This window comes from Nymphaea colorata, chromosome 9 (genome assembly GCF_008831285.2).
Source record: "Nymphaea colorata isolate Beijing-Zhang1983 chromosome 9, ASM883128v2, whole genome shotgun sequence".
Classification (NCBI taxonomy): Eukaryota; Viridiplantae; Streptophyta; class Magnoliopsida; order Nymphaeales; family Nymphaeaceae; genus Nymphaea; species Nymphaea colorata.
The window spans coordinates 18,891,386-18,914,621 of NC_045146.1; the positions used below are offsets into that span (position 1 = coordinate 18,891,386).

At 40.2% G+C, this 23,236-nt stretch overlaps 3 protein-coding genes across 3 annotated transcripts; all 3 read right to left on the bottom strand.

Moving 5' to 3' along the window:
- Window positions 1–2,085: 2,085 nt before the first annotated feature.
- LOC126410376 (peroxidase P7-like) lies at window positions 2,086–4,020 on the bottom strand. Its single transcript, XM_050079585.1, has 3 exons — window positions 3,738–4,020; window positions 2,999–3,190; window positions 2,086–2,909 (listed from the first exon to the last, which is right to left on the bottom strand). Exons 1-3 carry the CDS (start codon window positions 3,954–3,956, stop codon window positions 2,352–2,354), a joined length of 969 nt encoding a protein of 322 aa, XP_049935542.1. The 5' UTR covers window positions 3,957–4,020; the 3' UTR covers window positions 2,086–2,351.
- Window positions 4,021–9,053: 5,033 nt separating this feature from the next.
- Window positions 9,054–10,537, bottom strand: LOC116260650 (peroxidase P7-like). The gene is made up of 3 exons (XM_031639093.2): window positions 10,259–10,537; window positions 9,974–10,159; window positions 9,054–9,806 (listed from the first exon to the last, which is right to left on the bottom strand). Exons 1-3 carry the CDS (start codon window positions 10,487–10,489, stop codon window positions 9,249–9,251), a joined length of 975 nt encoding a protein of 324 aa, XP_031494953.2. The 5' UTR covers window positions 10,490–10,537; the 3' UTR covers window positions 9,054–9,248.
- Window positions 10,538–15,898: 5,361 nt separating this feature from the next.
- Window positions 15,899–23,034, bottom strand: LOC116260651 (uncharacterized). The gene is made up of 6 exons (XM_031639094.2): window positions 22,762–23,034; window positions 22,483–22,668; window positions 21,837–22,385; window positions 17,509–17,742; window positions 16,749–16,940; window positions 15,899–16,659 (listed from the first exon to the last, which is right to left on the bottom strand). The coding sequence occupies exons 1-6, from the start codon at window positions 22,990–22,992 to the stop codon at window positions 16,102–16,104; spliced, it is 1,950 nt and encodes a 649-aa protein (XP_031494954.1). The 5' UTR covers window positions 22,993–23,034; the 3' UTR covers window positions 15,899–16,101.
- Between the last annotated feature and the right edge of the window lie 202 nt (window positions 23,035–23,236).

The following is a 23,236-nucleotide window of genomic DNA, read 5'->3' on the forward strand; positions in this document are numbered from 1 at the left end:
TGCTGATTTGCTAGACATGATTTGCCTCAGGACTGGTTTTGAAACAGTGGCTTTGATCCAACTTAACGCCAGGAGATCACCAGACTTTTTCCAGATAGCAAAATCTGGATTAATTTCACTTTTTCCGTCCTTCATAATAATCTCTGGAGGAGGAAGAAGTGTCCCATCAATGAACTGTACAAGTTCATGGGACTCCATGACTTATTCCAATTGACTGCTCCATAGCAGATAATTAATTGTCTCTAGTGAGTTTGACAGAGACAAGTGCAGCGATCGCATTCCATTGTGTTGACGAAGCCATGATTAGAGAGCACAAGGACGCGCCCTGTGGGACGACTATGAAAGGCACCGGGCAAGGTTTCACCAAGAGCTCGTCGGGCAAGAGGCGAGGTGTTGACGAAGCAATGATTAGAGAGCACCAAGGACGCGCCCTGTAGGACGACTATGAAAGGCACCGGGCAAGGTTTCACCAAGAGCTCGTCGGGCAAGAGGCGAGCGATCCTCGACGAGGCAGCGTGGTTGGGGATGACGGCAGTGTCTCCTCTGCTCGACTTAGGGTAAAACCCAAAACGATTTGGGGATAGCGCCCGAATGAGAACTTCGAGCGAGCGGATGCTTTCAACGCTGCCGGCGACGCCTCCACCAAAGCCAGGTTAGAGCTGATTCCCTCCTGAGAGCTGGACGCTCGAGGCAAAGGGCGCTCGAACGGGCGAGATGGACGCTCGAGGCAGAGGAGCGGCTCTGAAACAGGCGCAGGATGCTCGAGCGGGCGCTCGAGCGGGCGAATGGACGCTCGAGGCAGAGACCGCTCGAGCGGGCGGAGCAGGACGCTCGAGCGAACAGAGAAGGTCGCTCGAGCGGGCGGTGCAGGAGCGGGCGGAGCAGGACGCTCGGGCGAACGCTTGTGAGATTCGTGGAGGAGGCAGAGGAGCGGCTCTGAAACGAAGGGCTCGAGCGGGCAGAGCTGGAGCAGAGGAAAGATCTTGGGACGGTTTTTCCTTTTTAACCCCAACAAAGGAGGAAGACGCTCGAGCAGACAAAAGAAAGAGCTTGGAGCAGCTCTCTCGCGCTTCTGCTCAGCTTCTCCTCCAGAACACCCTGAAATCTCAGGGCATAGGACACCTCAGGAAAGGGGGAGATAGCTCTGGTACCATGTGAAACCATGTGAAGATCCCTTAGGATTGAGAGAGAGAGCAACGAACGAGAGTCGAAAGAAAGATTCAGAAAAAATCACTTGTCTGTGTTGCTATTGAGTATACAAGGTAGCAAGAAATAAAATCGTAGAATCAGATCCCAAATTAATGGTGATTGATACGATTTTATTTTTTGCAGAAATGATTTCGTAATTCAAGCTCTTTCCTATTTCAATATCTTTCCTTAACAATCCCCAAGCGGGGGACAGGAAAACGAGGCAGCGAAGAATCGTTGAACTCATGGAGGATCGCTCTGTCGGCGACATCACCGACCCCAAAGCCGACCTGTAATGAAACCGCTAGCAGAGATTGCTCTGCTACGGCTTCCTATCTTCTGTTTTGTTCGATTAAGTACGGCTACTGTGTGCTGAAGGAGAATGTTTTGTGTAATAGAAGTATAGAACGAATTTTGTGAATGAGAAGTAACGAAAAGGTTTTTGCTCTTCCTGTTTAGTTGTTCATCTCTTCAGTTCAGCCTGCTCATCCTGCTTCAATTTCTGGTTTTTTGATGGACTTCGGACTTATCTGATTCCTAAATAGATAATATCACATTTTTATGTTGAGAAAAAATAATAATTAGTAGTTAATAAGCAACCATTCTATCAACTAATTAATGAAAGAAAAAACAAATTGTCAAACTGGCTACCCACCTGCGGTAACCGTTTTGGCTAGTGATAAAGTACGTAAGAATTTCTGTTCCACTTACTAATTTTTTGTTGTAGAGAGTTGCTATTTTAGCGTTTATTGACGCTTATTTGATAGATTTCAACTCTTACATGTTTGGATTAGACTGCCCAGTGGACCGTGCCGAATATGTCATCAAACCTCTTTGAAAACAGATCTGGCAAATGGATAAATCTGCTTTCAATAATTTGGCCAAGAGAAAAGCAAATGGTAAAACACAAAGACTTGTTTTATAGATCTATTGCTTAGCTAGAGTAAAACAGAGACTTGTGCCCTTCATGATCATGTGGAAGATCGGTTTCCAAAAAGACAACAAAAGAAGGCCACATATAGGCAAAAAAGGACGCAATAGGTAACTATCAATGACTAATGGCGGCAATGCATTTAGCGCCATGTCAAACACTAAGAGCCAAAAAACCTTGAAAAACGGCAGCGATATTTTGTTTGCCCAGGAATACTTCCATCATATTGGTTCTAGTTGGGTATCCTGCAATTGATCCTCACTTCACCTTGGGTTCCAGTGAGCGGGCTAAGGTTCGCCATCTTGACCATCGCATTGGCGAAGTCGTTGAAGAAGGTGTTGGCATCAGTACTGTAAGTTCTGACAATGGAGTCAGTGGCACCGCCATTAAAGAGGACCTGGTCTGAGTGGAGGAGTCCCCTTCTGTTGGTCAGATCCTGGTAGTAATTGTTGTCGAAGGTGGTGGGTGTTCCATCAAGTGGTGCTAGATTCCGGTCACCCGGCAGGCCTTGTGCTCTTGGGCAGTTGGCCTGGCGACTGGTCGCGAGTGTGGAATCAATGTTGGTCTCGTTGTAGATGCGGTCACGGAATGTCGAGCACCGGGCTTGGCCGACTGTGTGCGCGCCTGACAGGGCAACCATCTCCCTCTGAGTGAACCCCTTGTTGGTGAACTTGGTGGTGATGGCGTCCAGATCTTCGAAGAAGCCGGGCAGGTCACTGTTTGCAGTAGACTGAAAGGATGTCCTCGAGTCCCTCCTTCCTACTACCACTGAATAAGTTGGTCCTCCCAACTACAAGAAACACATGATCAACCTGTATTAATCGCAAACCAGCACACCCATTTACTTATATAGAGAGAGTGGGAGTGAGAGAAGCATACTGCAACAACAGAGTCACGAGCAGCAATGGCGACGATATCTGCACAAGAGACGACGTTTCCACCACTGCAAGTAGAGTTCAGCTGAGTCTTGATTGTGTCGATGACCTCATACCCTCTCACTGAGTTGTCCCTGTTAGGAAGGGCTTCTTTCTCTCCACTGCTTCCATCCAAGAGGATGCTGCCATCGCATCCCTGGAACAAACAATCAACGTTCAAAGTGATTATAAGAGTCCATCCGAATTCACATCCACATGAAAGAGCCTTTGCTCAGACAAACCAATAATTCAAAAGAAGGTTCATGGTGTATCAAACTTAAAAACTTGGGTCAGACATGAGATCCACAGTCATATTCTTATACTTATCCGGAGGATCTCAATTTCTAAATTATCAACATCTATAAGAGAACAACACTTAACTCAAATTATCGTTTTCGTAGGGAGAAACATCTACCTACCAACCAAAAGAGGAGCAAATAAACGAAGATCAACATGTTAGGCACCAGCTTTAGTGTATAATATTTAAATTATTGTTTAAAATTAGTTCGACGTTGAAAACGAAGTTTCTAGAAGGTTGGTGTCACTTGTTAATGGGCCACTGGACGCTTTGCCTTCTCTTATTAGCAAAGCATGACAATAACGATCAGCAGTACCATAATATAGCGGTAAATCCAGATAAGAAAGAAAGAAAGAAAGAAAGAAAAAAAAGAACAACACTGCAGGGAGAGAGAGAGATAGCTTACATTAACAAAGCAATCATGGAAGAAGAGGCGAATAAGGGATGCACCCATGCGAGGTTCATTGCTAACAGTGGACCTAACTATGGTTCTTACTGTGTCAAAGACATTTGGGCAGGAAGTGGCATAGAAGTTAACGGAGAGCTGTGCACTTGCAGGGCAAGTTACTACAGCGAGGATGGCACAAGCCACGAGAAGGAATCTTGAGATCATAGAGGAAGCCATTGTTGAAGAAGTATATTAGATACTACTTTCAATCAATGGCTGCAACTTGAGAATCTTGATCTCATTCCTTTGCTCTGCCGTGTGCATGTAACGGGATGATTTATAGCCAAACACTGCACGCCAAGTTTGAAAATTGCAATCGCCAGCCTTCTTGACTACATACTGCTGACCTGAAGGCTTTTGTCTTGACTACACAGTGCTGACCTCCGACCTTTTGTCGTCGTGTATTTCACTAATTTGCTGATAGTCCTGATTAACATGCGCATGGGTTGAAAAAAGAATATAAATCATTGCCTTCCCATTGGGTTACAGTTCACAGGGAATTGAGACCTGTTGACCAATAAAATATCGGTGTTCGGACGCAAATAACGACCTCCATCAGTCGGCTAAAAGTGCATAAGCAATGCTCAGAACCATGTAGTCGCCGTTTACCATGGAGCCGATGGCGACAAGGCACTGCCGTCACTTCAAATCTCTACCAAGTAGTAATTGGTTATAATGAGAGAATAAGACCTGTTAGTTGGGGCCGGACGGATCTCCGGTAACGTAGGAGGACGTCATCTTTCAACGCTCTCCCGTGGCTCTTTCTTTCCCCCATCTGTCACGGGCTCACCACTTTTCCTGCACCCTTCCCTTTCATTGCTTTGGTGTTTTCCGTTAAGTGTAACCTCCATGGCCCATCTTTTCCTTCCTCTGGCTGGGCTGCCCAGCCCGGCCCAGCCCTACAAGTTTGACCTCAATGTATATGGGCCTTCGTCTTATTTGTTTATTTATTGGCCTGGAAACTTTGGAGCAACAGTGCTAATTCTGTTGCCATCATTGAGGAGATTGGCACACAAAACCACCAACATGTAAGTTGTTTGAAGTGTGGATGGAGGCTTCATCTTTCAGCCAGGTGATGGATCTCCCATGAATACAACTCTTGTTACTTTTAGAAAATAACATGTTAAATTATTTGTCTAAAGAAAAAAGATTTTTGATGTAGTTCGATATGGCTTAATTAATTTTGGGTCCTATATATCTTTGTTGAAGCTGATAGACATTTCAAATCAAGCAACATTCAAAAATTTAGATCTGGTTTTGTATTTTTTTTAAATCAGAAAAACTAACAACCGAATTCAAATTTTGATTAATTTGGAGTCCAATTAAGCAATATTCAAATAGTCGGATCTTTTGATAATAACTATACCAATTCGAATGAATTCAATCCATTGACTTCTCTGTACACAGTAGGAATACTTTTTTCTTTCTCTGTTTTTTCCCTTTCTGCTCAAAGGCTTTTGATGCTTCCATGTCTTCCCTGGTTGGGGTTTTCTGTAACTTCTTTGGCTCTTCATTTAGTGTTGCTGGTCCTCTACGGTATGGCCAGCCAGCGCTACAGACACTACATATCTTAGCAAGTCCTTGGAGGCGGCTGTTGAAATTGGCCACAATAATTTTGGCTCTTGCTCCAATTTGATTATTTATTTGGATGAAGAAGAACACTCTAAAGGCCAAAATAAAATATGTCTAAGATCTAATGAATTGTTGAAGGAAATCAAGTGAAAGATGAGACCGGCAAGTGGGTTCCATCTCCATGTGCTTTTGTTCCCTCTGTTTGAAAATTAGTTCTACTCTGTAATTCTTCCTAACGTTGTACAGCTGCATTATTTAATACACTCGCCATTACACAAAATTGCATTTTATTTCATTGATATGTATAATAGCTGAAAATGTTACTTAATTGGCTCATATAAGTCTTATTATTGGCATTGAATTTAGAACAATGTAAACTATAAGGGTGTGCTTGGTGACACTTGAAACGTTGTTTTAGGGGTAACATATTATTTTGTTTTTAAAATTGTGTTTAAGACGTGTTTGGGTGATTGGCTCCCCTCTTCCCATGCTTTCCATATACAAACTAGCTAGATTTCAAATGCTCGTTGGTAAGGGCGGAACCAGAAAGCTCTAAAAAAAAATTAAATTTTAAAGAGTTATCAATATGTAAATGAGAAAAATTACTTAAAAATATTAATATAAAAAATAAGAAGTCTTTAGAGGTCCGTGCTAAAGAACCACGCTTTTGGTTTTTTACCAGATGACTCTTTTTTTTTCCAATTTTTTTCTGGAGTAGTGCAGAGTCCAACCTATAGCTAAAGTCCACATATAATTAGGGATGTCAATATATCCGATTTGAATTGGATATCTGATCGATTCGATTCGAAAAAATCGGATATGGATAAAAATTTAATATCTAATTAAGAAATCGGATCGGATTCGGATTTAATAAATGACATCCGATCGGATTCGGATTCGGATATACATGAATATCGGATCGGATTCATTTTTAGACAAATATCCTCTATCTAATACTTGAAAAATGGTAAAATCCGGTTCAAAATTCGGATTCGGATTCGAATATAAATATAAAAATCGGATTCGGATCGGATTCAGATTGTAAAATCGGATTTTGGATTCGGATTCGGATATGACTTTGCTTTATTTGAATTCAAATCTGAATCTGAATATATTAATATCCGAAAAAACAGATATGGTTAAAGATATATCCGATCCGTTCACATCTCAGCATATAATCAAGAAGGTCATCATTTAATTTTTTTTAAGTTTTCTTTTCAATTTCCAAGATAAAGTTAGGGATGAGGTGACGAAGATGCTCTTATAAAATGAAAATTGCCGCAAAGCCGATCCAGGGGGACCCAGTAGATTTGGATCTGCGAGACGAACTCAGCAACTCGAAACTGACGGAGTATCAACTGAGAACACCAACGTGGATTCTAGTGCGATTCTGGATCCGTCGAAACACAGTCGAGAGGGTCCATTTTTCGAAGGGGCAGAGGGTGCCAGGGCATGCAGTATGAGGGCAAAAAGGGGAGATGAAAAGTTGTTTTTTCCCATTTTGTCCTCTAAAGAGGGAGACGTGGCGTGTGTCGATGGCACGGAACTCACGCGGTGTGTTGGACCCCCGAACACGTAGGAATCACAGATTACAGTGTCGTCTTATGGTTTTTTGCTATTTTCCTTTGTATTGTATTCTAGGCTTATGTCATCTTTGAGATGCCAATAGGAATCGAACCGAGGACTGCTCGATACCAGTCAGTGGCCCGACCAACAACTGTCACGTTAAAACCTATGCTTTTCAATTGTGAAAATAAAGTCATTGTTTGCATAATAATAACTAGAATTTTCTTGTTTATAAAACATATCAAAGTGTGTCAAGAAGAAATGAATGAAACTGTCCGCTCATTGACATGAAGACCCTTCAAATGGCATACTCCAGAACCAATTATGCTTTAATTATCCAATTATATAGAAACTTGGTCTTGTTTGGGTGAGCAAGCGGTTAGCCATCCAGCACCCAAACGAGACCGAAGCAATGAGTACTCATTGCCTATGGGAATTGAAGAACAATGTAATTGAACTTTTAGAAAAGAAAAACCAATTTCTGTTTATCTGGATTATAACAGAGAGCTTGTTTTTCACCTTAGTTTCTATAATTGTTTAATACATTCATTTTTCAATTACATTTTCATTTGAGACTCTTTGGTTTTCTATAAACCAAATTTTCCCAAAAACTCAAGTTGGTGTTGTCTCTCAAACACTTCTCAATTAATAATAGGGTTGCCATGGGCTGGAGATCAAGAAGGGAAAGAGTAGGGGGAGAGCTCTTTGCAAGAGTTGGAGATCCCCTCAATCGTGATTGATAATGTAATAATTTTCAGTATCGCTATCATGCATTTGAAGTGCTCCCAAGATTTAAATTAAAAATTGATTCATGGGACTAAATTGTAAATTAAACTGTGTCTGATTTTCGTTTTTTCTGTTAAATTTGTTGACTAATTTAAATCATTTACATCCTCGTTTTTATTGTGTTACTCTTGAAATGGGAAAAAATTATGAGCATAATAATAAAATAACTAATTGACACAGTAAAGGAAATCGTAGACTTCTTTTATATATGCACTTTTATAAAACCATAAATTTTATTATTGGAACTGGTGACAAGATAAAAAAATCTTCTACAACATTTTCCAGTATTTTCTAGTATTGTGTATAGGGTAAACATAAATTTCTCCATGCTAGAACCAATGAAAAAAAGTTTTTACACTCATCAGGTGCCTTCTAAAGATATTCCTTCCCTACTATAAATTTTTTCCTTTGTGAAAGGAATTATATGATAGTTGCTTCGAGAATGTTCTTACTTCCGTGGCTCAAATTTCTGAGTGCAAATACATCTTAATTATTTTAAGTACAAGCAAGTAAAAGAAAACCTTGAATCAGGAGAAGTAAAGGAATGATGAAGTCAGTGCAAGACAAAAGGTCCGCAATCGATTTATCAGTCATATCAAAATGGAAATAGCGAATTTGGAAAGAAACCCAGCTCTTTCGTTGGAGCTTTAAATAATGGTAGCCAGATGTCACGTCCTCGTTATCATTATCAGCTGTTGATGAACACCATTGGAGGTGACAATGGACCAGATTCACAAAGGAGCTTTTCATTTTGACTAGTTTCGATAATGAAAGCTTGACAGATCATTGCCTAGTTGGTCAGTCTAGATTCACGTGAAGATGCATGTCTCTGGTTAGGTTCACATTGGTTTTATATATCAGCAATGTGAATGGGTACACCACTCTCATTGTTGATGTCAATGCAGACAAGGGGGAGGGGCTTAAGGTTCGTTTTCATGTGATTGGTCGATAATTCTCCGCCTAATCCTGGATTACTTTGAAAATAAGAAGCACGATGGCATGAATAACTTAGGAGTCATTTCGAAGATAGAATAGTGATTTTTTTTTTATTGAAAGTTGAGACTCGTCTGCCCAGATAATATGATAATATGTAAGTGTTTCATGAATCTTCTCTAAAAAATTAAGACATATTCATGCACCACAAGTTTTAGTACTCAATGAAACGCTCCTAATTTTAGGGTAGATTCCATAAAACACTGACAGAAATGACCTCAGATTTGTGATGAAAAGAGAAGGCTCCATATTCCAAACTACAATGAAAAACTTTGGCAGCTAAATGAAAATTTAACCCAAAAGTAAGCGAAAGAGACCCTGATTTGCAAAGATATGGTAACTCATGCACCTTTATGTAAAGTTTTTTTGGGCTATCATCATTATGACATGTTTAAATGAGTGGCTACCATACACCTTTCACTTCCACATATAATCAGAATTCTTAATCACTTCATAACAAGATTAATCTTGCTACCATGACACGAAATTACATATCAAACCGACATAAAACGAAGGGCAACCAGCAAAGAAGAAGAGGCTTAGTATTCTTCTTCAGTTGACCCTCTTGCAGTCAACTCTAATTTGGCCTTGGGCTCCAGTGAGCACACCAAGGTTCCCCATCTTCGCCATGGCATTGGCGAAATCGGTAGCAAATGCAGTTGGGTTACTGCTGTAAAGAGTCACTATGGAATCGGTGGAACCACCATTAAACAAAACTTGGTCGGAGTGGAGGAGTCCTCTCCTGTTCGTCAACTCCTGAAAGTAGTTGTTGCCGAAGCGGTTGGGGCTCTGGGAGTCCAACGGAGCCAAGTTCCCGTCTCCTTGGCCGGAAGATCTGGGGCAGTTGGCCTGTCTCATGGACGCGAATGTTGGGTCGATGTTGGTCTCGTTGTAGATGCGGTCTCGGAACGTTGCGCACTGAGCTTGACCCACGGTGTGGGCGCCGGAGAGGGCGACCATCTCCCTCGCTGTGAATCCCTTTCTGGCGAATTTGGCGATAATGGCATCCAAGTTCTCGAAGAAGCCAGGAAGATCCCTCTCGGCACCGTCTTTGTTGGATGTTGTTGAATCTCTCCTCCCCACCGGCACACCGTACGACGGTCCTCCCAACTGCATGCACATTGAAAGTATATATATGCCATTAGTTACTCCATATTACATATATATAATCCATGCAAGTGGTATTAATTGGAGTAACCTTTAACTATATATATATATATATATATATATATATATAAAGAGAGAGAGAGAGAGCGAGAGAAAGAGAGGGAACTTACTTCTACGACAGAATCGCGAGCAGCAATGGCGACGATGTCTGCACAGGAGACGACGTTGCCGCCGCAGGCTGTGGAGAGTCGGGCCTTGATGGCATCGATGACCTCATACCCTCTAACCGAGTTGACGTTGGGCGCTGCCGTCTTCTCTCCATCGGCACCATCCAAAAGGATGCTTCCGTCACAGCCCTGAACATTTAACAGCGCCGCATTAGTTGATACATACAACCGTGAAGATCAGATATATTATATATATGTGCTGAGAGATCTGGAAGAGAGGATACTTACGCCGGCGAAGCAGTCGTGGAAGAAGAGGCGAATGAGGGAGGCGCCCATGCGAGGCTCCCTGCTGACGGCGGACCTCACAGAGGCGCGAACCGTGTCGAAGACAGAAGGGCAGGTGGTGGCGTAGAAGGAGACGGAGAGTTGGGCAAGGGCTGGAGAAGATGCCATGGACGAGAGGAGGAGGAGGAGGAGATAGAAGGGCAGTTTGACAGAGGAAGAAGAATGAGTTGCCATTGTTGTTTTTGTAGAATGGCGGATTGAAATAACTAGACTGAATCTCTTTCGAAGTTGGGAGTGTGGGTGGCCGAGTAGAGTAAGGGAATATATAAATAAGCACGGAGGGAGGTGTGCGTGAGAGAGAGAGATTGGTCAAAGTTGGCTGTGTTGAAAAGTATTGTTGACATCAGAGTCCGAAATCTTTGACTCCGACTGCTGACTTAACTGGGCTCCTACCACTTGAAAGTGGTTTGGATCGAGTCTTCTTCCCAAATTTCTCCGACTAAATTAGGCGTGCAATTAATAGGTTGGTTTCGTACCTCCTTCCCTCTCTATTGCATTTCAAAGAAAAATAAAACCTAACACGGTGCTTGCGCATTTACAGTTTTGCAAATTTGTCTCGACATTTTCTTTTTCTTTTTCATTGTTAGTACATAAAATTTGTTAATTGCGAACTGGGAAGTGCAAGCCGCTCCGAAAGAAGGCTTCACTTCAGCTCATGTAAAATTTTAACATTTATGAATAGTGCATTACTCTTCTAAAAAAAATTAACAATGATTAGTGCTTCATATATCATGGTTATTGATAACAGTACGATCATTTAATTTTCAAGGAAAAGATCTGGTTTGATAGTTGAGACTCTAAGTGTCGCAAAGGCTCTAAGCATGGATCATCGGATATTAATGTAAAAGAGATTTTTGGTTTAATCAGAGAATTAATCCCACCGCCCAAGCAAGAGCTGAAGCCCCTTTCCCTCCCCCTTACTTTCAGGGTCAGCATAGATACCAAGTGGCATGCTTCAACCAGATCATGCACCCCAAACTCACCCCGTTTGATCTATGCCCCAAAAACAAATTATTGGTAATTGATGTGTTGATGTCAACTAAAGTAATTAGCAATAACTTATCAATCAGCTATAATTAGCGGGACAAGTTTAATTTTTGTGGCAAACGCTTGGCTAAATCAGGTAGCTTTTTGTAATTAGACATTATTTCAGTACCGTTCTAAATACTAATTAATAGGCCACTTGTAATTTGTAATCAACTTGATTTCAACTTCTGCCGTTCATCCGCCTTTTAGTTAATAGCAAAATTATGGTAGCTAATCTTAGTCCCTTTTTACTCATATCAAATTGATTTTGGTGGAAGAAACTTTTCTTGGTAATTTTGTCCACGATATTACCTTCTTTATCTTTGAGGCTTATCCGTCTGTTAGATATTCGGGAAGGCACTTCACACTTGAATATTATTGTCATTCTTTTCTACCTTCTTTAGGGACCACCAGTCTCAGCATCATTAATTATGTTCGTTCGCTGCCTCACCTAATTTGGTCCATACCCTCTCGACGGACCTCTTAAAATGCCATTTCCCCGTCCTTCATAAGATCCAGCCAACTCTTGACTTCCTTTCTAACCGACACTCCATTAGAAGTGTCAATATGTTTCATTTTGGATATCCTATCTAGAAGGACCGTAGATGGAAAAAAATATTAGATAAAAAATCTCATCAGATTCAGACTTAAGAAATCATCGGATTTAGATTCAGGTTTAGATTCAAATTAGATTTAGTTTTCAATAAATATTTTATATCTAATGTTCCGCATTCTTTTCATGAGTATCGCACCATAGTTCTTTTTAATAGGCCATGAACTAGATCAGAATCACTCTCGACAAATCCAAAAAAGGTAATCCAATTTTGTTCATGGGGTCCGGATGGAGACCAAAGATCTTGAGAGACGATTTGGCAGAGCAACTCAAAAGATAAAGAAGTACCGTTAATTGAAACTTACATTCAAAACTCAAGTTCCGATATGAATGCAAAAGTCAGTTTCAAATATGAACATCGAATATCCAAAAAAGGATATATGATTACATCCCTAATTCTAATTATGTTGTTTTCTAATTGGTTTTATGTTATCAAGGTCTTCAACAACTTAAATTGTGCCAGGGAGCACCGATTAGCCATCAGTAAAGAGTCTAAAGACTCAGGGCACGTGGTTCGGGACATCTTTGACAAAAAAAAATTAATAACTTAACATTGAAAAAGCAAAAAAAAATAAAATGTTTCTAATATCCAGTGTGCATTTTCACTGTAAAGCTTGATGTCTGTTCGGAAGCATATAACAGATCCAATTAATTGTTCATATTGTATGAAATATGCATCTGAATCTGTATATATATACGCGAACGGGACAATCGGCGTTGCATGTTTGACTCGTTGAGAGTTCTTCCTGCAAAAAATATGGAGATACGATGTCTTTTACCTTTTAGAATAAGAAAATATATTTTATTTAGCAATCGAAGATGGAAAAAGCCATCTGAACTTGATTGTGACAATTCATATATTACTGTTGCTTTGTTTCTCTCCCATTTGATTTACAGCAGCAAATTAAATAAAAAGGGTATAGCGACTTCAACGTGTAACATAACCGGCGTTGGTCGTATTTTCTCACACCCAACTCATTTTCTATTTTATCTTCCAAGGTACATGAATCCTAAGTTAGTCCTCGGGCTCAGGGACGTCAATAAATCCAATTCGAAATGGATATTTGGTCAAAACTAATTATCAGAAGTTGTTTGTTTAAAAAAATCAATGTATGATGAAGAACTCAGATAATAAAGAAATTACTTATAATTCTGATTCAGATTTAAATAAATTTTTCATCAGATTCAAATTTAGATTTAGTTTTAATTAAATATATTATATCCAATATTCGTATATTTTAAAATAGATTCCTATATCCAATATTCATATATTAATTGCAATACATAGTTTCAGCAAAGTTTTGAGTAGTCATCACCTGATGAGTTGTTCATTGCTACTACAACTAGTAAGAACGCAAACTACTCCAAGGTTGAAGCCAATGTTGTGATTGTGAGTCTCATTTAAACAATTGCATTCTTCTATCTCAACAGCATATATGTTATCATATACTCAAATAATTACATTCTTTATTATATCTGTTATTCGTAGAATCAATTAAAAAAGACTGGCTTGAAGGGATGTAAGATACACCGAGAAATAATAACATTTTCTCCAGTATGATGGGATAGGAGAGACATGGTAGGGTATATAGATGTTGAGATTTGTTGTGAGTCCTTCTCAGTTCAGTTTGTCCTTCAATTCAAACATCACATATTTTATGAGGGAAGAAAATGCATTATTGAAAGATAATGCCAGTAAGATAAAGTTTTTGTGTCATAGTCTTTTTGTTTTTTCAATCTTTTTCAATTTAGTAGTAATTCCAAGAATTTCATATTCAATTTACTCGATTTATGGCACAACAGCTTACTGGACACAGGTTACGTAACATTTAATTTGATGTAATGAGTTGTGTTTGCTAAACTTCATTTCTGATGTGACTAACATGTTTTCTTAATGACACCATCCAACTTAGTATGATTTCCACTTCGACGCTGACAGTACCAAGGGAGCAATTTAAGTTTATGTTTTTGTAACATTGAACTATAGTGAATCAGTTTTATTTAAATATAAGTTCAAACATTTGTTATACATATATGTGAGGTTTATGAACATTTAATTTTAGTGTTGTTTCGGTTGACACATGAAACAACCACCTTTACCAAGCAAAATTGGACTGAAACCAGTAACCTTCCGCTCATTAGGAACATATATATATATATATATATATATATATATAATACTTAGGTCTTTATTAAATGACAGACTGTCCCTGACAAGAAAATGTATTCATGCTAATCTGAAGAAAATGATCACAAGGCCGAGGCTAATTGGGCCTGGCTTGGCATGATAAATACCAAGTATTACTGAACTGGGTCGAGCCAAGTCTTTGAGGCTTAGCCCTTGTTGGTCATTTTTTAATAAAATAATAATATTTGCTCAGTTATTTCAAAATGGAAAAGGGGAATATTTTAGACGTGCTAGTTTTTTCTGGCACATTCATATTAGCCTACGTTCCACGCATTATTAGCTTTTCTTGTAAAAATATACATACGAATGCATCACATTTTTATAAAAGCTACTAGAGATTTTAAATATATATATATATATATATATGTGTGTGTGTGTTTACATATTTTTATTGCTCTAATATATTGTTATATATTTATATTTTGAAATATCTACTTATTAATTATTTTAAAATTTGTTGAACAAAAATTGCAGTGTCAAGGTCAAAACATTGCCTAAACCGACACCTCAAACTATCACTTTGTATTATATGAAAAAAAAGAGTTTGATTTGTAATTTTTATAATGAGAAAATGCAATCGAGGCCTCTTTTCTTTCCAGCTTCCAATTACAACTTGATTACACAACAGATTTTTCTAACTTAACATAGGTTTTTGTACTCGTGGCAAAGCTAACACACCAGGTTTCTAATTTAAGAATAGGTTTCCTCTCTGTCTCTCTTGATTTTTTGGTCATCTGAAATTGGTTGTCCAAGAAATGAAAGAATAGAAAAGTAGTTTTGAAGGAGAACTATGTTTGGGAATGGGAATTGCAGGGTGAAGAAGGAAGACATAAAGATCCAGGTGGAGGAGGGAAAAGTAGTGAAGATCAGCGGCGAGAGAAAAGGGGATGGGGACGGTGAAAAGTGGCATCGGGCGGAGAGGGCCTTCAGAGCGACTTGGATGCCGTCAAGCGGCACCTGGAGAATGGCGTCTTGAAGGGAAGCCGAGGCGGCAGTGGGTCGTTGACTTCGAGGAGGATCGATCGGCCGGTGACATCAGCGCCACCAAAGCCGACCTGTAAACCGCTAGCAGAGACTGTTCTGTTCGACCAAGTGGAGCTAGTATGTGCTGGAGGAGAATGTTGTGTGTAATATAACGAATTTTGTGAATAATTAAATTACAAAAAGGTTTTTGGTCTTCATGTCCTGCCTCCTCATCTTGCTTCAATTTCTGGTTTTTCGATCGATTTAGAAGTTATCTGATTTCTAACTAAGATAATTCCGCATTTGTCAACTAACATATATATATATATATATATTACCTTTTTTAAATGTACCTAGCTGTTTTTGACAGAAACATTAATCGTTAGTTGTAAACAAGCTACCATCTTGTCAATTGATTATTAGAAAATGCAGCAAATTGCCAAACTGTATATCCGCCTGCAGCAACCGTTTCGGCTAGCAATGAAGTACCTAAGAATTTTTGTTCCACTTATTCATTTTTTATTGTAAGACAGTTGCTCTTTTAGCGTTTAATGATCTTCTTTGATAGATTTAAACTCTTATATATTTGGATTAGGCTGCTTACTTGACAGAAGATGTCAGACCTCTTTGAAATGAGATCTGGCACATGAATAAATCAGCTTTCAATCATTTGGAGAGCAAAGTAGTGCGCAGTAGAACACGGAAACTGTTTGATCTGCTTTCAATGATTTGGCCAAGAGAAAACCAAACAGTAAAACAGAAAGATTTATCTTATAGATGTAGTTGTCTGGAGTAGGACAGAGACTTGCGCCGTTATCATGTGGAAGTTCTGTTTCCACAAAGAGGACAAAAAAGCTACAAAAAGGCAAAAGTAGACGCACTACTGTCGATATGACTAATGGCCACAATGCATTCAGATCAAACACTAAAAGAAAAAAACATTCAAAAATGGCAGCCATATTTTGCTTGCCTACGAATAATTCCATCATACTGGTTCTAGTTGGGTCTCCTGCAATTGATCCTCACTTCACCTTGGGTTCTAGTGAGCGGACTAAGGTTCGCCATCTTGGCCATGGCATTGGCGAAGTCGTTAAAAAAGGTGTTGGCATCGGTACTGTAAGTTCTGACAATGGAGTCAGTGGCACCGCCATTAAAGAGGACCTGGTCTGAGTGGAGGAGTCCCCTTCTGTTGGTCAGATCTTGGAAGTAATTGTTGTCGAAGGTGGTGGGTGTTCCATCCAGTGGTGCTAGATTCCTGTCACCCGGCAGGCCTTGTGCTCTTGGGCAGTTGGCCTGGCGACTGGTCGCGAGTGTGGAATCAATGTTGGTCTCGTTGTAGATGCGGTCACGGAATGTCGAGCACCGTGCTTGGCCGACTGTGTGCGCGCCTGACAGGGCAACCATCTCCCGCTGAGTGAACCCCTTGTTGGTGAACTTGGTGGTGATGGCGCCCAGGTCTTCAGAGAAGCCGGGGAGCTCATTATTTGCAGCAGTTTGAAAGGATGTTCTCGAGTCTCTCCTTCCTACTACTACTGAATAAGTAGGTCCTCCCAACTACAAGAAACACATGATCAACCTGTGTTAATCGCTAACCAGCACACCCATTTATTTATATAGAGAGAGTGGGAGTGAGAGAAGCATACTGCAACAACAGAGTCACGAGCAGCAATGGCGACGATATCTGCACAAGAGACGACGTTTCCACCACTGCAAGTAGAGTTCAGCTGAGTCTTGATGGTGTCGATGACCTCATACCCTCTCACTGAGTTGTCCGCGTTAGGGAGGGCTTCTTTCTCTCCAGTGCTTCCATCCAAGAGGATGCTGCCATCGCAGCCCTGGAACAAACAATCAACGTTCAAAGTGATTATAAGAGTCCATCCGAATTCACATCCACATGAAGGAGCCTTTGCTCACAGGCAAACCAATAATTCAAAAGAAGATTTCATGGTATATCAAACTTAAAAACTTGGGTCGGACATGAGATCCACAGTCACATTCTTATTTTACTTATATAGAGAAATGGTGGGAAGGGGAGAGTTTTGATCTTAAATGCATGGTTCTCAAGTCCCGAGGATCTCAATTTCTAAACTTTCGAACACCTATAAGAGAACAACACTCAACTCAAATTTTCTTTTTCTTAAGGACAAACCTCCTCTTACCAACCAAAAGAGGAGCAAAACCATGTTAGGCGCCAGCTTTAGTGTATAATATTAAAATTTATTGTTTAAAATCAGCTTCACGCTGAAAACGAAGTTTCTGGACGGTTTGTGTCACTTGTTAATGGGGCAGCATGAAATAACGATTAACAGTATCATAGTATGGCGGTAAATACAGTTAAGAGAAAAAAAAAAAAAAAGAACAGCACTGTAGAGAGAGAGAGAGAGAAAGAGAGAGAGAGCTTACGCTGACAAAGCAGTCATGGAAGAAGAGGCGAAGAAGGGATGCACCCATGCGAGGTTCATTGCTAACAGTGGACCTAACTATGGTTCTTACTGTGTCAAAGACATTTGGGCAGGAAGTGGCATAGAAGTTAACAGAGAGCTGTGCACTTGCGGGGCAAGTTACTACAGCAAGGATGACAGAAACCACGAGGAGGAATCTTGAGATCATAGAGGAAGCCATTGTTGAAGAAGTATATTAGATACTACTTTCAATCAATGGCTGCAACTTGAGAATCTTGATCTCATTCCTTTGCTCTGCCGTGTGCATGTAACGGGATGATTTATAGCCAAACACTGCACGCCAAGTTTGAAAATTGCAATCGCCAGCCTTCTTGACTACATACTGCTGACCTGAAGGCTTTTGTCTTGACTACAAAGTGCTGACCTGCGGGCTTTTGTTGTCGTGTTTTTCGTGCATATTTAAAGCTAATTTGCTGATCGTCCTGATTAACATGCGCATGGGTTGAAGAAAAAGTAGCGATTGTCGGACGTTTATAAATCATTGCTTACCCATTGGGTTGCAGTTCAGAGGGAATTAAGATCTGTTGACCAAAAAAATATCCATGTTCAGACGCAAATAACGACCTAGATGAGTCGGCTAAAAGTGCATAACCAATGCTAGTCGCCGTTTACCTGCATGGAGAGGATAGACACAAGTCACTGCCGTCACTTCAAGTCTCTATCAAGCGGTAATTGGTTAGATAATGAGAGAAAAAGACTTGTTAGTCGGTGCCGGACGGATCTCCGGTAATGTAGGACGTCATCTTTCAACACTCTCCCGTGGCTTTTTCTTTCCCCCATCTGTCACGGGCTCACCACTTTTCCGGCACCCTTCCCTTTCATTGCTTTGGTGTTTTCCGTGACGTATAACTTCCATGGCTCATCTTTTTCCTTTATGGATCCTGCCCAGCCCCTACAAGTTTGACTTTATACGGACTTCTTCTTATTTGTTTATTTATATATTTATTGGCACATTATTAAATGAATAGCACTATGAGGGTGCCTCTATATCATAAGAAAGATTAGGATTGCATGAAGGCTTCATCTTCAGTCAGGTGACGGATCTCCCTACTCACCTAGATCTCTAGTGAATACAACTCTTTTTACTTTTAAAAAGAACATATTAAATTATTTGTCTAAAGAAAAAAGATTTCTGATATAGTTCAATATGGCTTAATTAATTTTGGGTCCTATATATTTTGGTTTTGTATTTCTTTGTAATTAGAAACACTAATAACCGAATTCAAATTTGATTAATTTGGACTCTCAATTACGCAATATTCAAATAGTCGGATCGTGATAATAACTATACCAATTCAAATTCAATCGATTGACTTCTCTGTACACAATAGGAATACTTTTTCCTTTTTTGTTCTTCCCTTTCCTGCTCAAAGGCTTTTGATGCTTCCATGAATTCACTGTTTGGGGTTTTCTGTAACTTCTTCGGCTTTTCATTTAGTGCCGCCGGTCCTCTACGGTATGGCCAGCCAGCGCTAGGGACACTACATGAATGATCTCTTAGCTAGCCCTTGGAGGCGGCTGTTGAAATTGGCCCTAAAAATTTTGGCTCTTGCTCCAATGTGATTATGCTTTTCATTTATTTGGATGAAGAAGAACACTCTAAAGGCCAAAATATGTCCAAGATCTAATGAATTGTTGAAGGAAATTAAGTGAAAGATGAGACCGACAGGTGGGTTCCATCTCCATGTGCTTCTGTTCCCTCTATTTGAAAATTAGTTGTACTCTGCAATTCTTCCTAAAGTTGTACATCTACTGGACCACGACTCGAGCATAAGTGCCCTACAATTGAAATTAGCTAGAATTTAAAACAAAAATTGCATTTATTTCATTCATTCATTGAAATAGCTGAAAATGTTACTTAATTGGCTTATGTAAATCTTATTGTTGGCATTGAATTTAGAACAATGCAAACTATAAAGGTGTGCTTGGTGACACTTTAAACGTTGTTTTAAGGGTAACATATTATTTTGTTTTTAGCATCGAGTTTAAGACGTGTTTGGGTGATTGGTTCCCCCTCTTATCATGTCTTTCATATACAAACTATCTAGATTTCAAAAGCTGGTTAGCAAGGGCGGAACTGGAAAGCTCTAAAAAAAATTAATTTTCTAGGAGGCACCAATAAATATGCAAAAAGAGAAACATTGCTCACAAATATTAATATAAAAAATAACAACTCTTTTTGGGTCCAAGAACCTGCCTTTCATAAAACTTGCAAGTACGTAGTGTGCCTTATAAAAGCCACGCATCACATTCTTGACTTTTCTCTTTTCATAGAGGATGGTTTTTGAGAAAACCGCACCCCAGTGTGTTGTTCTTGCTTCTTTTTCATTAGGTTCAAGTGATTTACCCCAGTGAGTTCCCCAAAATTTTTCTTGTGTTGGGATCTTTGTGTATTATTCAATTTAGAGTGTCGTGCTCTCACCTGTAACAATTCGGTGGAGTAGCACAGCAGCAGGTATCAAACAGGACATGTAATTGAACTTTTAAAAAAGAAAAACCAAAGTTTGTTTGTCTGGAATACAACCGAAAGCTTGTTTTTCTCTTCACCTAACTTAGTCTTGGTTTTGTGTAATAATATTAACTAGTTTCTTAAATTGTATATGAAATTCAGTTCCATTTTCATTTGAGACTCTTTGGTTTTTTATAAACCAAATTTCCTAAAAACTCAAGTTGGGGTGGTCTCTCAAACACGGCTCAATTAATAGGAACGCCATGAGCTGGAGATCTAGAGGGGAAAGTGTGGGGGGAGAACTTTTCCAAAAATACTTGCAAGTTTTTCCACAAATAGTGTTTGAGATCGGGAGCTCCTGTTTTAGCATTTAGATCCGAACATAATCCAAACTCTTTTTATCATTCTTTAACGGAACTTTGCAAGCACTCGAATTACAGGCTCGTTTTTTTCCTATCATTTACTTTTCATAATAAAATAATTTTCAATATTGCCACCATTAATGATGAATTGCAGGTGTTCCCATGATTTACATTGCAAATGGTTTCATGGGACTAAATCTTAAATTCAACTGTATATGATTTTCAGTTTTTCTTTTTAATTATTTAATTAATGGAAATCGTTTGATCCCTATAATGAAGGAGCAGTACTAATTTGTGAAAAAACTTCGATGCTAATTAGTCTACAAACTTCTTGTTTTTATTGAGTCACTCTTGAAATGGAAAAAAATTATGAGCATAATAATAAAAGATCGAATTAACAGGCAAATTAAAGGAAATCATGGACTTCTTTTATAAAGGTGCTTTTATAAAACCTTTTTTTTTTCGTTAAACTAAAGGCAAGATAAAAAAAATCTTTTACTGCAATTTCCAGTATTTGCTGGTATGGTGGATAAGGTGAAGACAAATTTCTTCATGCAAAGGGCGGGAATAGATTATTTATCTATCATAATAAAATGGAAATATTGCATTTGGAAAGAAACCCAGCTCCTTCTTTGGAGCTCTAAATAATGGTAGCTAGATGTCATGTCCTCATTATCATTATCAACTCTTGATCAAGACATTGACGATGTCAACCGGTCAGATTCATTGGGTTGACAGATAGGAAGGAACTTTTTTCTTTTGCTGGTTTCGATAATGAAAGCTTTACGCATCGTAACTTAGGTGGCCAATATAAGGGCGTGCGTGGTCAATGTAAGGGCGTATGAAGATGCATGTCTCTATTTTGGTTCCCATAGTTTTATGTATATGCAAAGATGAAGAAGGACACCACTTTTATTACTAATGTGGATGCTGCTCAAGATTTCAAAGATAAGCAAAGGGCTGACATGTCGATGCAGTCCAGTACTCGGAAGGTAAAGAAAGGGTTTACATGTCGATGCAGCCCAAAACTCTGAAGGTAAGAGAATGACTTAACCCTCGTTTTCAGGCAATGGGCCACAATCAGACGATGAGATTAATATTACAATGTCGAGATTTTTTATAAAAAGACAAGGCGTCATGAAGCCACGGTCGAAAGCTTAGGCGGCTAAATGGAAATTTCACCATAAAGTAAGGAGAAGCTCATCCTGATTTGCAAATATATTATAACTCATGCGCCTTTAAGTAAAATTTTGCATATCTTATTATTTTCCTTTGTAATTTAAATCTATGGCCTTTCTCTTCCATGATCCGGTCTCTTAATCACTTCATAGCGTGATTAATGTTACCATTACAACGAGTTGATACAAAATTACATTTCAAAACCAAAGGCCAAGCTAGTGCAGGTTGAAGAGGAGGCTTAGCTTTCTTCTTCTTGCGGCCCATATTTGATCAGTTGACCCTCTTGCAGTCAACTCTAATCTGGCCCTGAGCTCCAGTGAGCACACCAATGTTCCCCATCTTCGCCATGGCATTGGCAAAGTCGGTAGCAAATGCAGTTGGGTTACTGCTATATAGAGTCACTATGGAATCGGTGGAACCGCCATTAAAGAGAACTTGGTCGGAGTGGAGGAGTCCTCTCCTGCTCGTCAACTCCTGAAAGTAGTTATTGCCGAAGCGATTGGGGCTTTGGGAGTCCAACGAAGCCAAGTTGCCGTCTCCCTGACCCGAAGATCTGGGGCAGTTGGCTTGCCGCAAGGACGCGAACGTGGGGTCGATGTTGGTCTCATTGTAGATGCGGTCTCGGAACGTTGCGCACCGAGCTTGTCCCACTGTGTGGGCGCCGGAGAGGGCGACCATCTCCCTCGCCGTGAATCCCTTACTGGCAAATTTGACGATGATGGCATCCAAGTTCTCGTCGAACCCAGGAAGATCCCTCTCGGCACCGTCTTTGTTGGATGTTGTTGAATCTCTCCTCCCCACTGGCACAGCGTATGACGGTCCTCCCAACTGCATGCACATTGAAAGTATACATATGCCATTAGTTACTCCATATATATATATATATATATATATATATAAAAAGAGAAAGAGAGACAGAACTCACTTCTACGACAGAATTGCGGGCAGCAATGGCGACGATGTCTGCACAGGAGACGACGTTGCCGCCGCAGGCTGTGGAGAGTCGGGCCTTGATGGCATCGATCACCTCATACCCTCTAACCGAGTTGGCGTTGGGCGCTGCCGTCTTTTCTCCATCGGTACCATCCAAAAGGATGCTTCCGTCACAGCCCTGAACGTGAAAATTTAACAGCGCCACTTTAGTTTATATATATAACCGTGAAGATCATATATATTATATATATGTGCTAGAGACGATACGTACGCCGACGAAGCAGTCGTGGAAGAAGAGGCGAATGAGGGAGGCGCCCATGCGAGGCTCCCTGCTGACGGCGGACCTCACAGAAGCGCGCACGGTGTCGAAGACAGAAGGGCAGGTGGTGGCGTAGAAGGAGACGGAGAGTTGGGCAAGGGCTGGAGAAGATGCCATGGACGAGAGGAGGAGGAGGAGGAGATAGAAGGGCAGTTTGACAGAGGAAGAAGAATGAGTTGCCATTGTTGTTTTTGTAGAATGGCGGATTGAAACAACTAGACTGAATCTCTTTCGAAGTTGGGAGTGTGGGTGGCCGAGTAGAGTAAGGGAATATATAAATAAGCACGGAGGGAGGTGTGCGTGAGAGAGAGAGATTGGTCAAAGTTGGCTGTGTTGAAAAGTAATTGTTGATATCAGAGTCCGAAATCTTTGACTCGGAATGCTGACTCAACCGGGCTTGAAGGTGGTCTCGCATCGAGCCATCTTC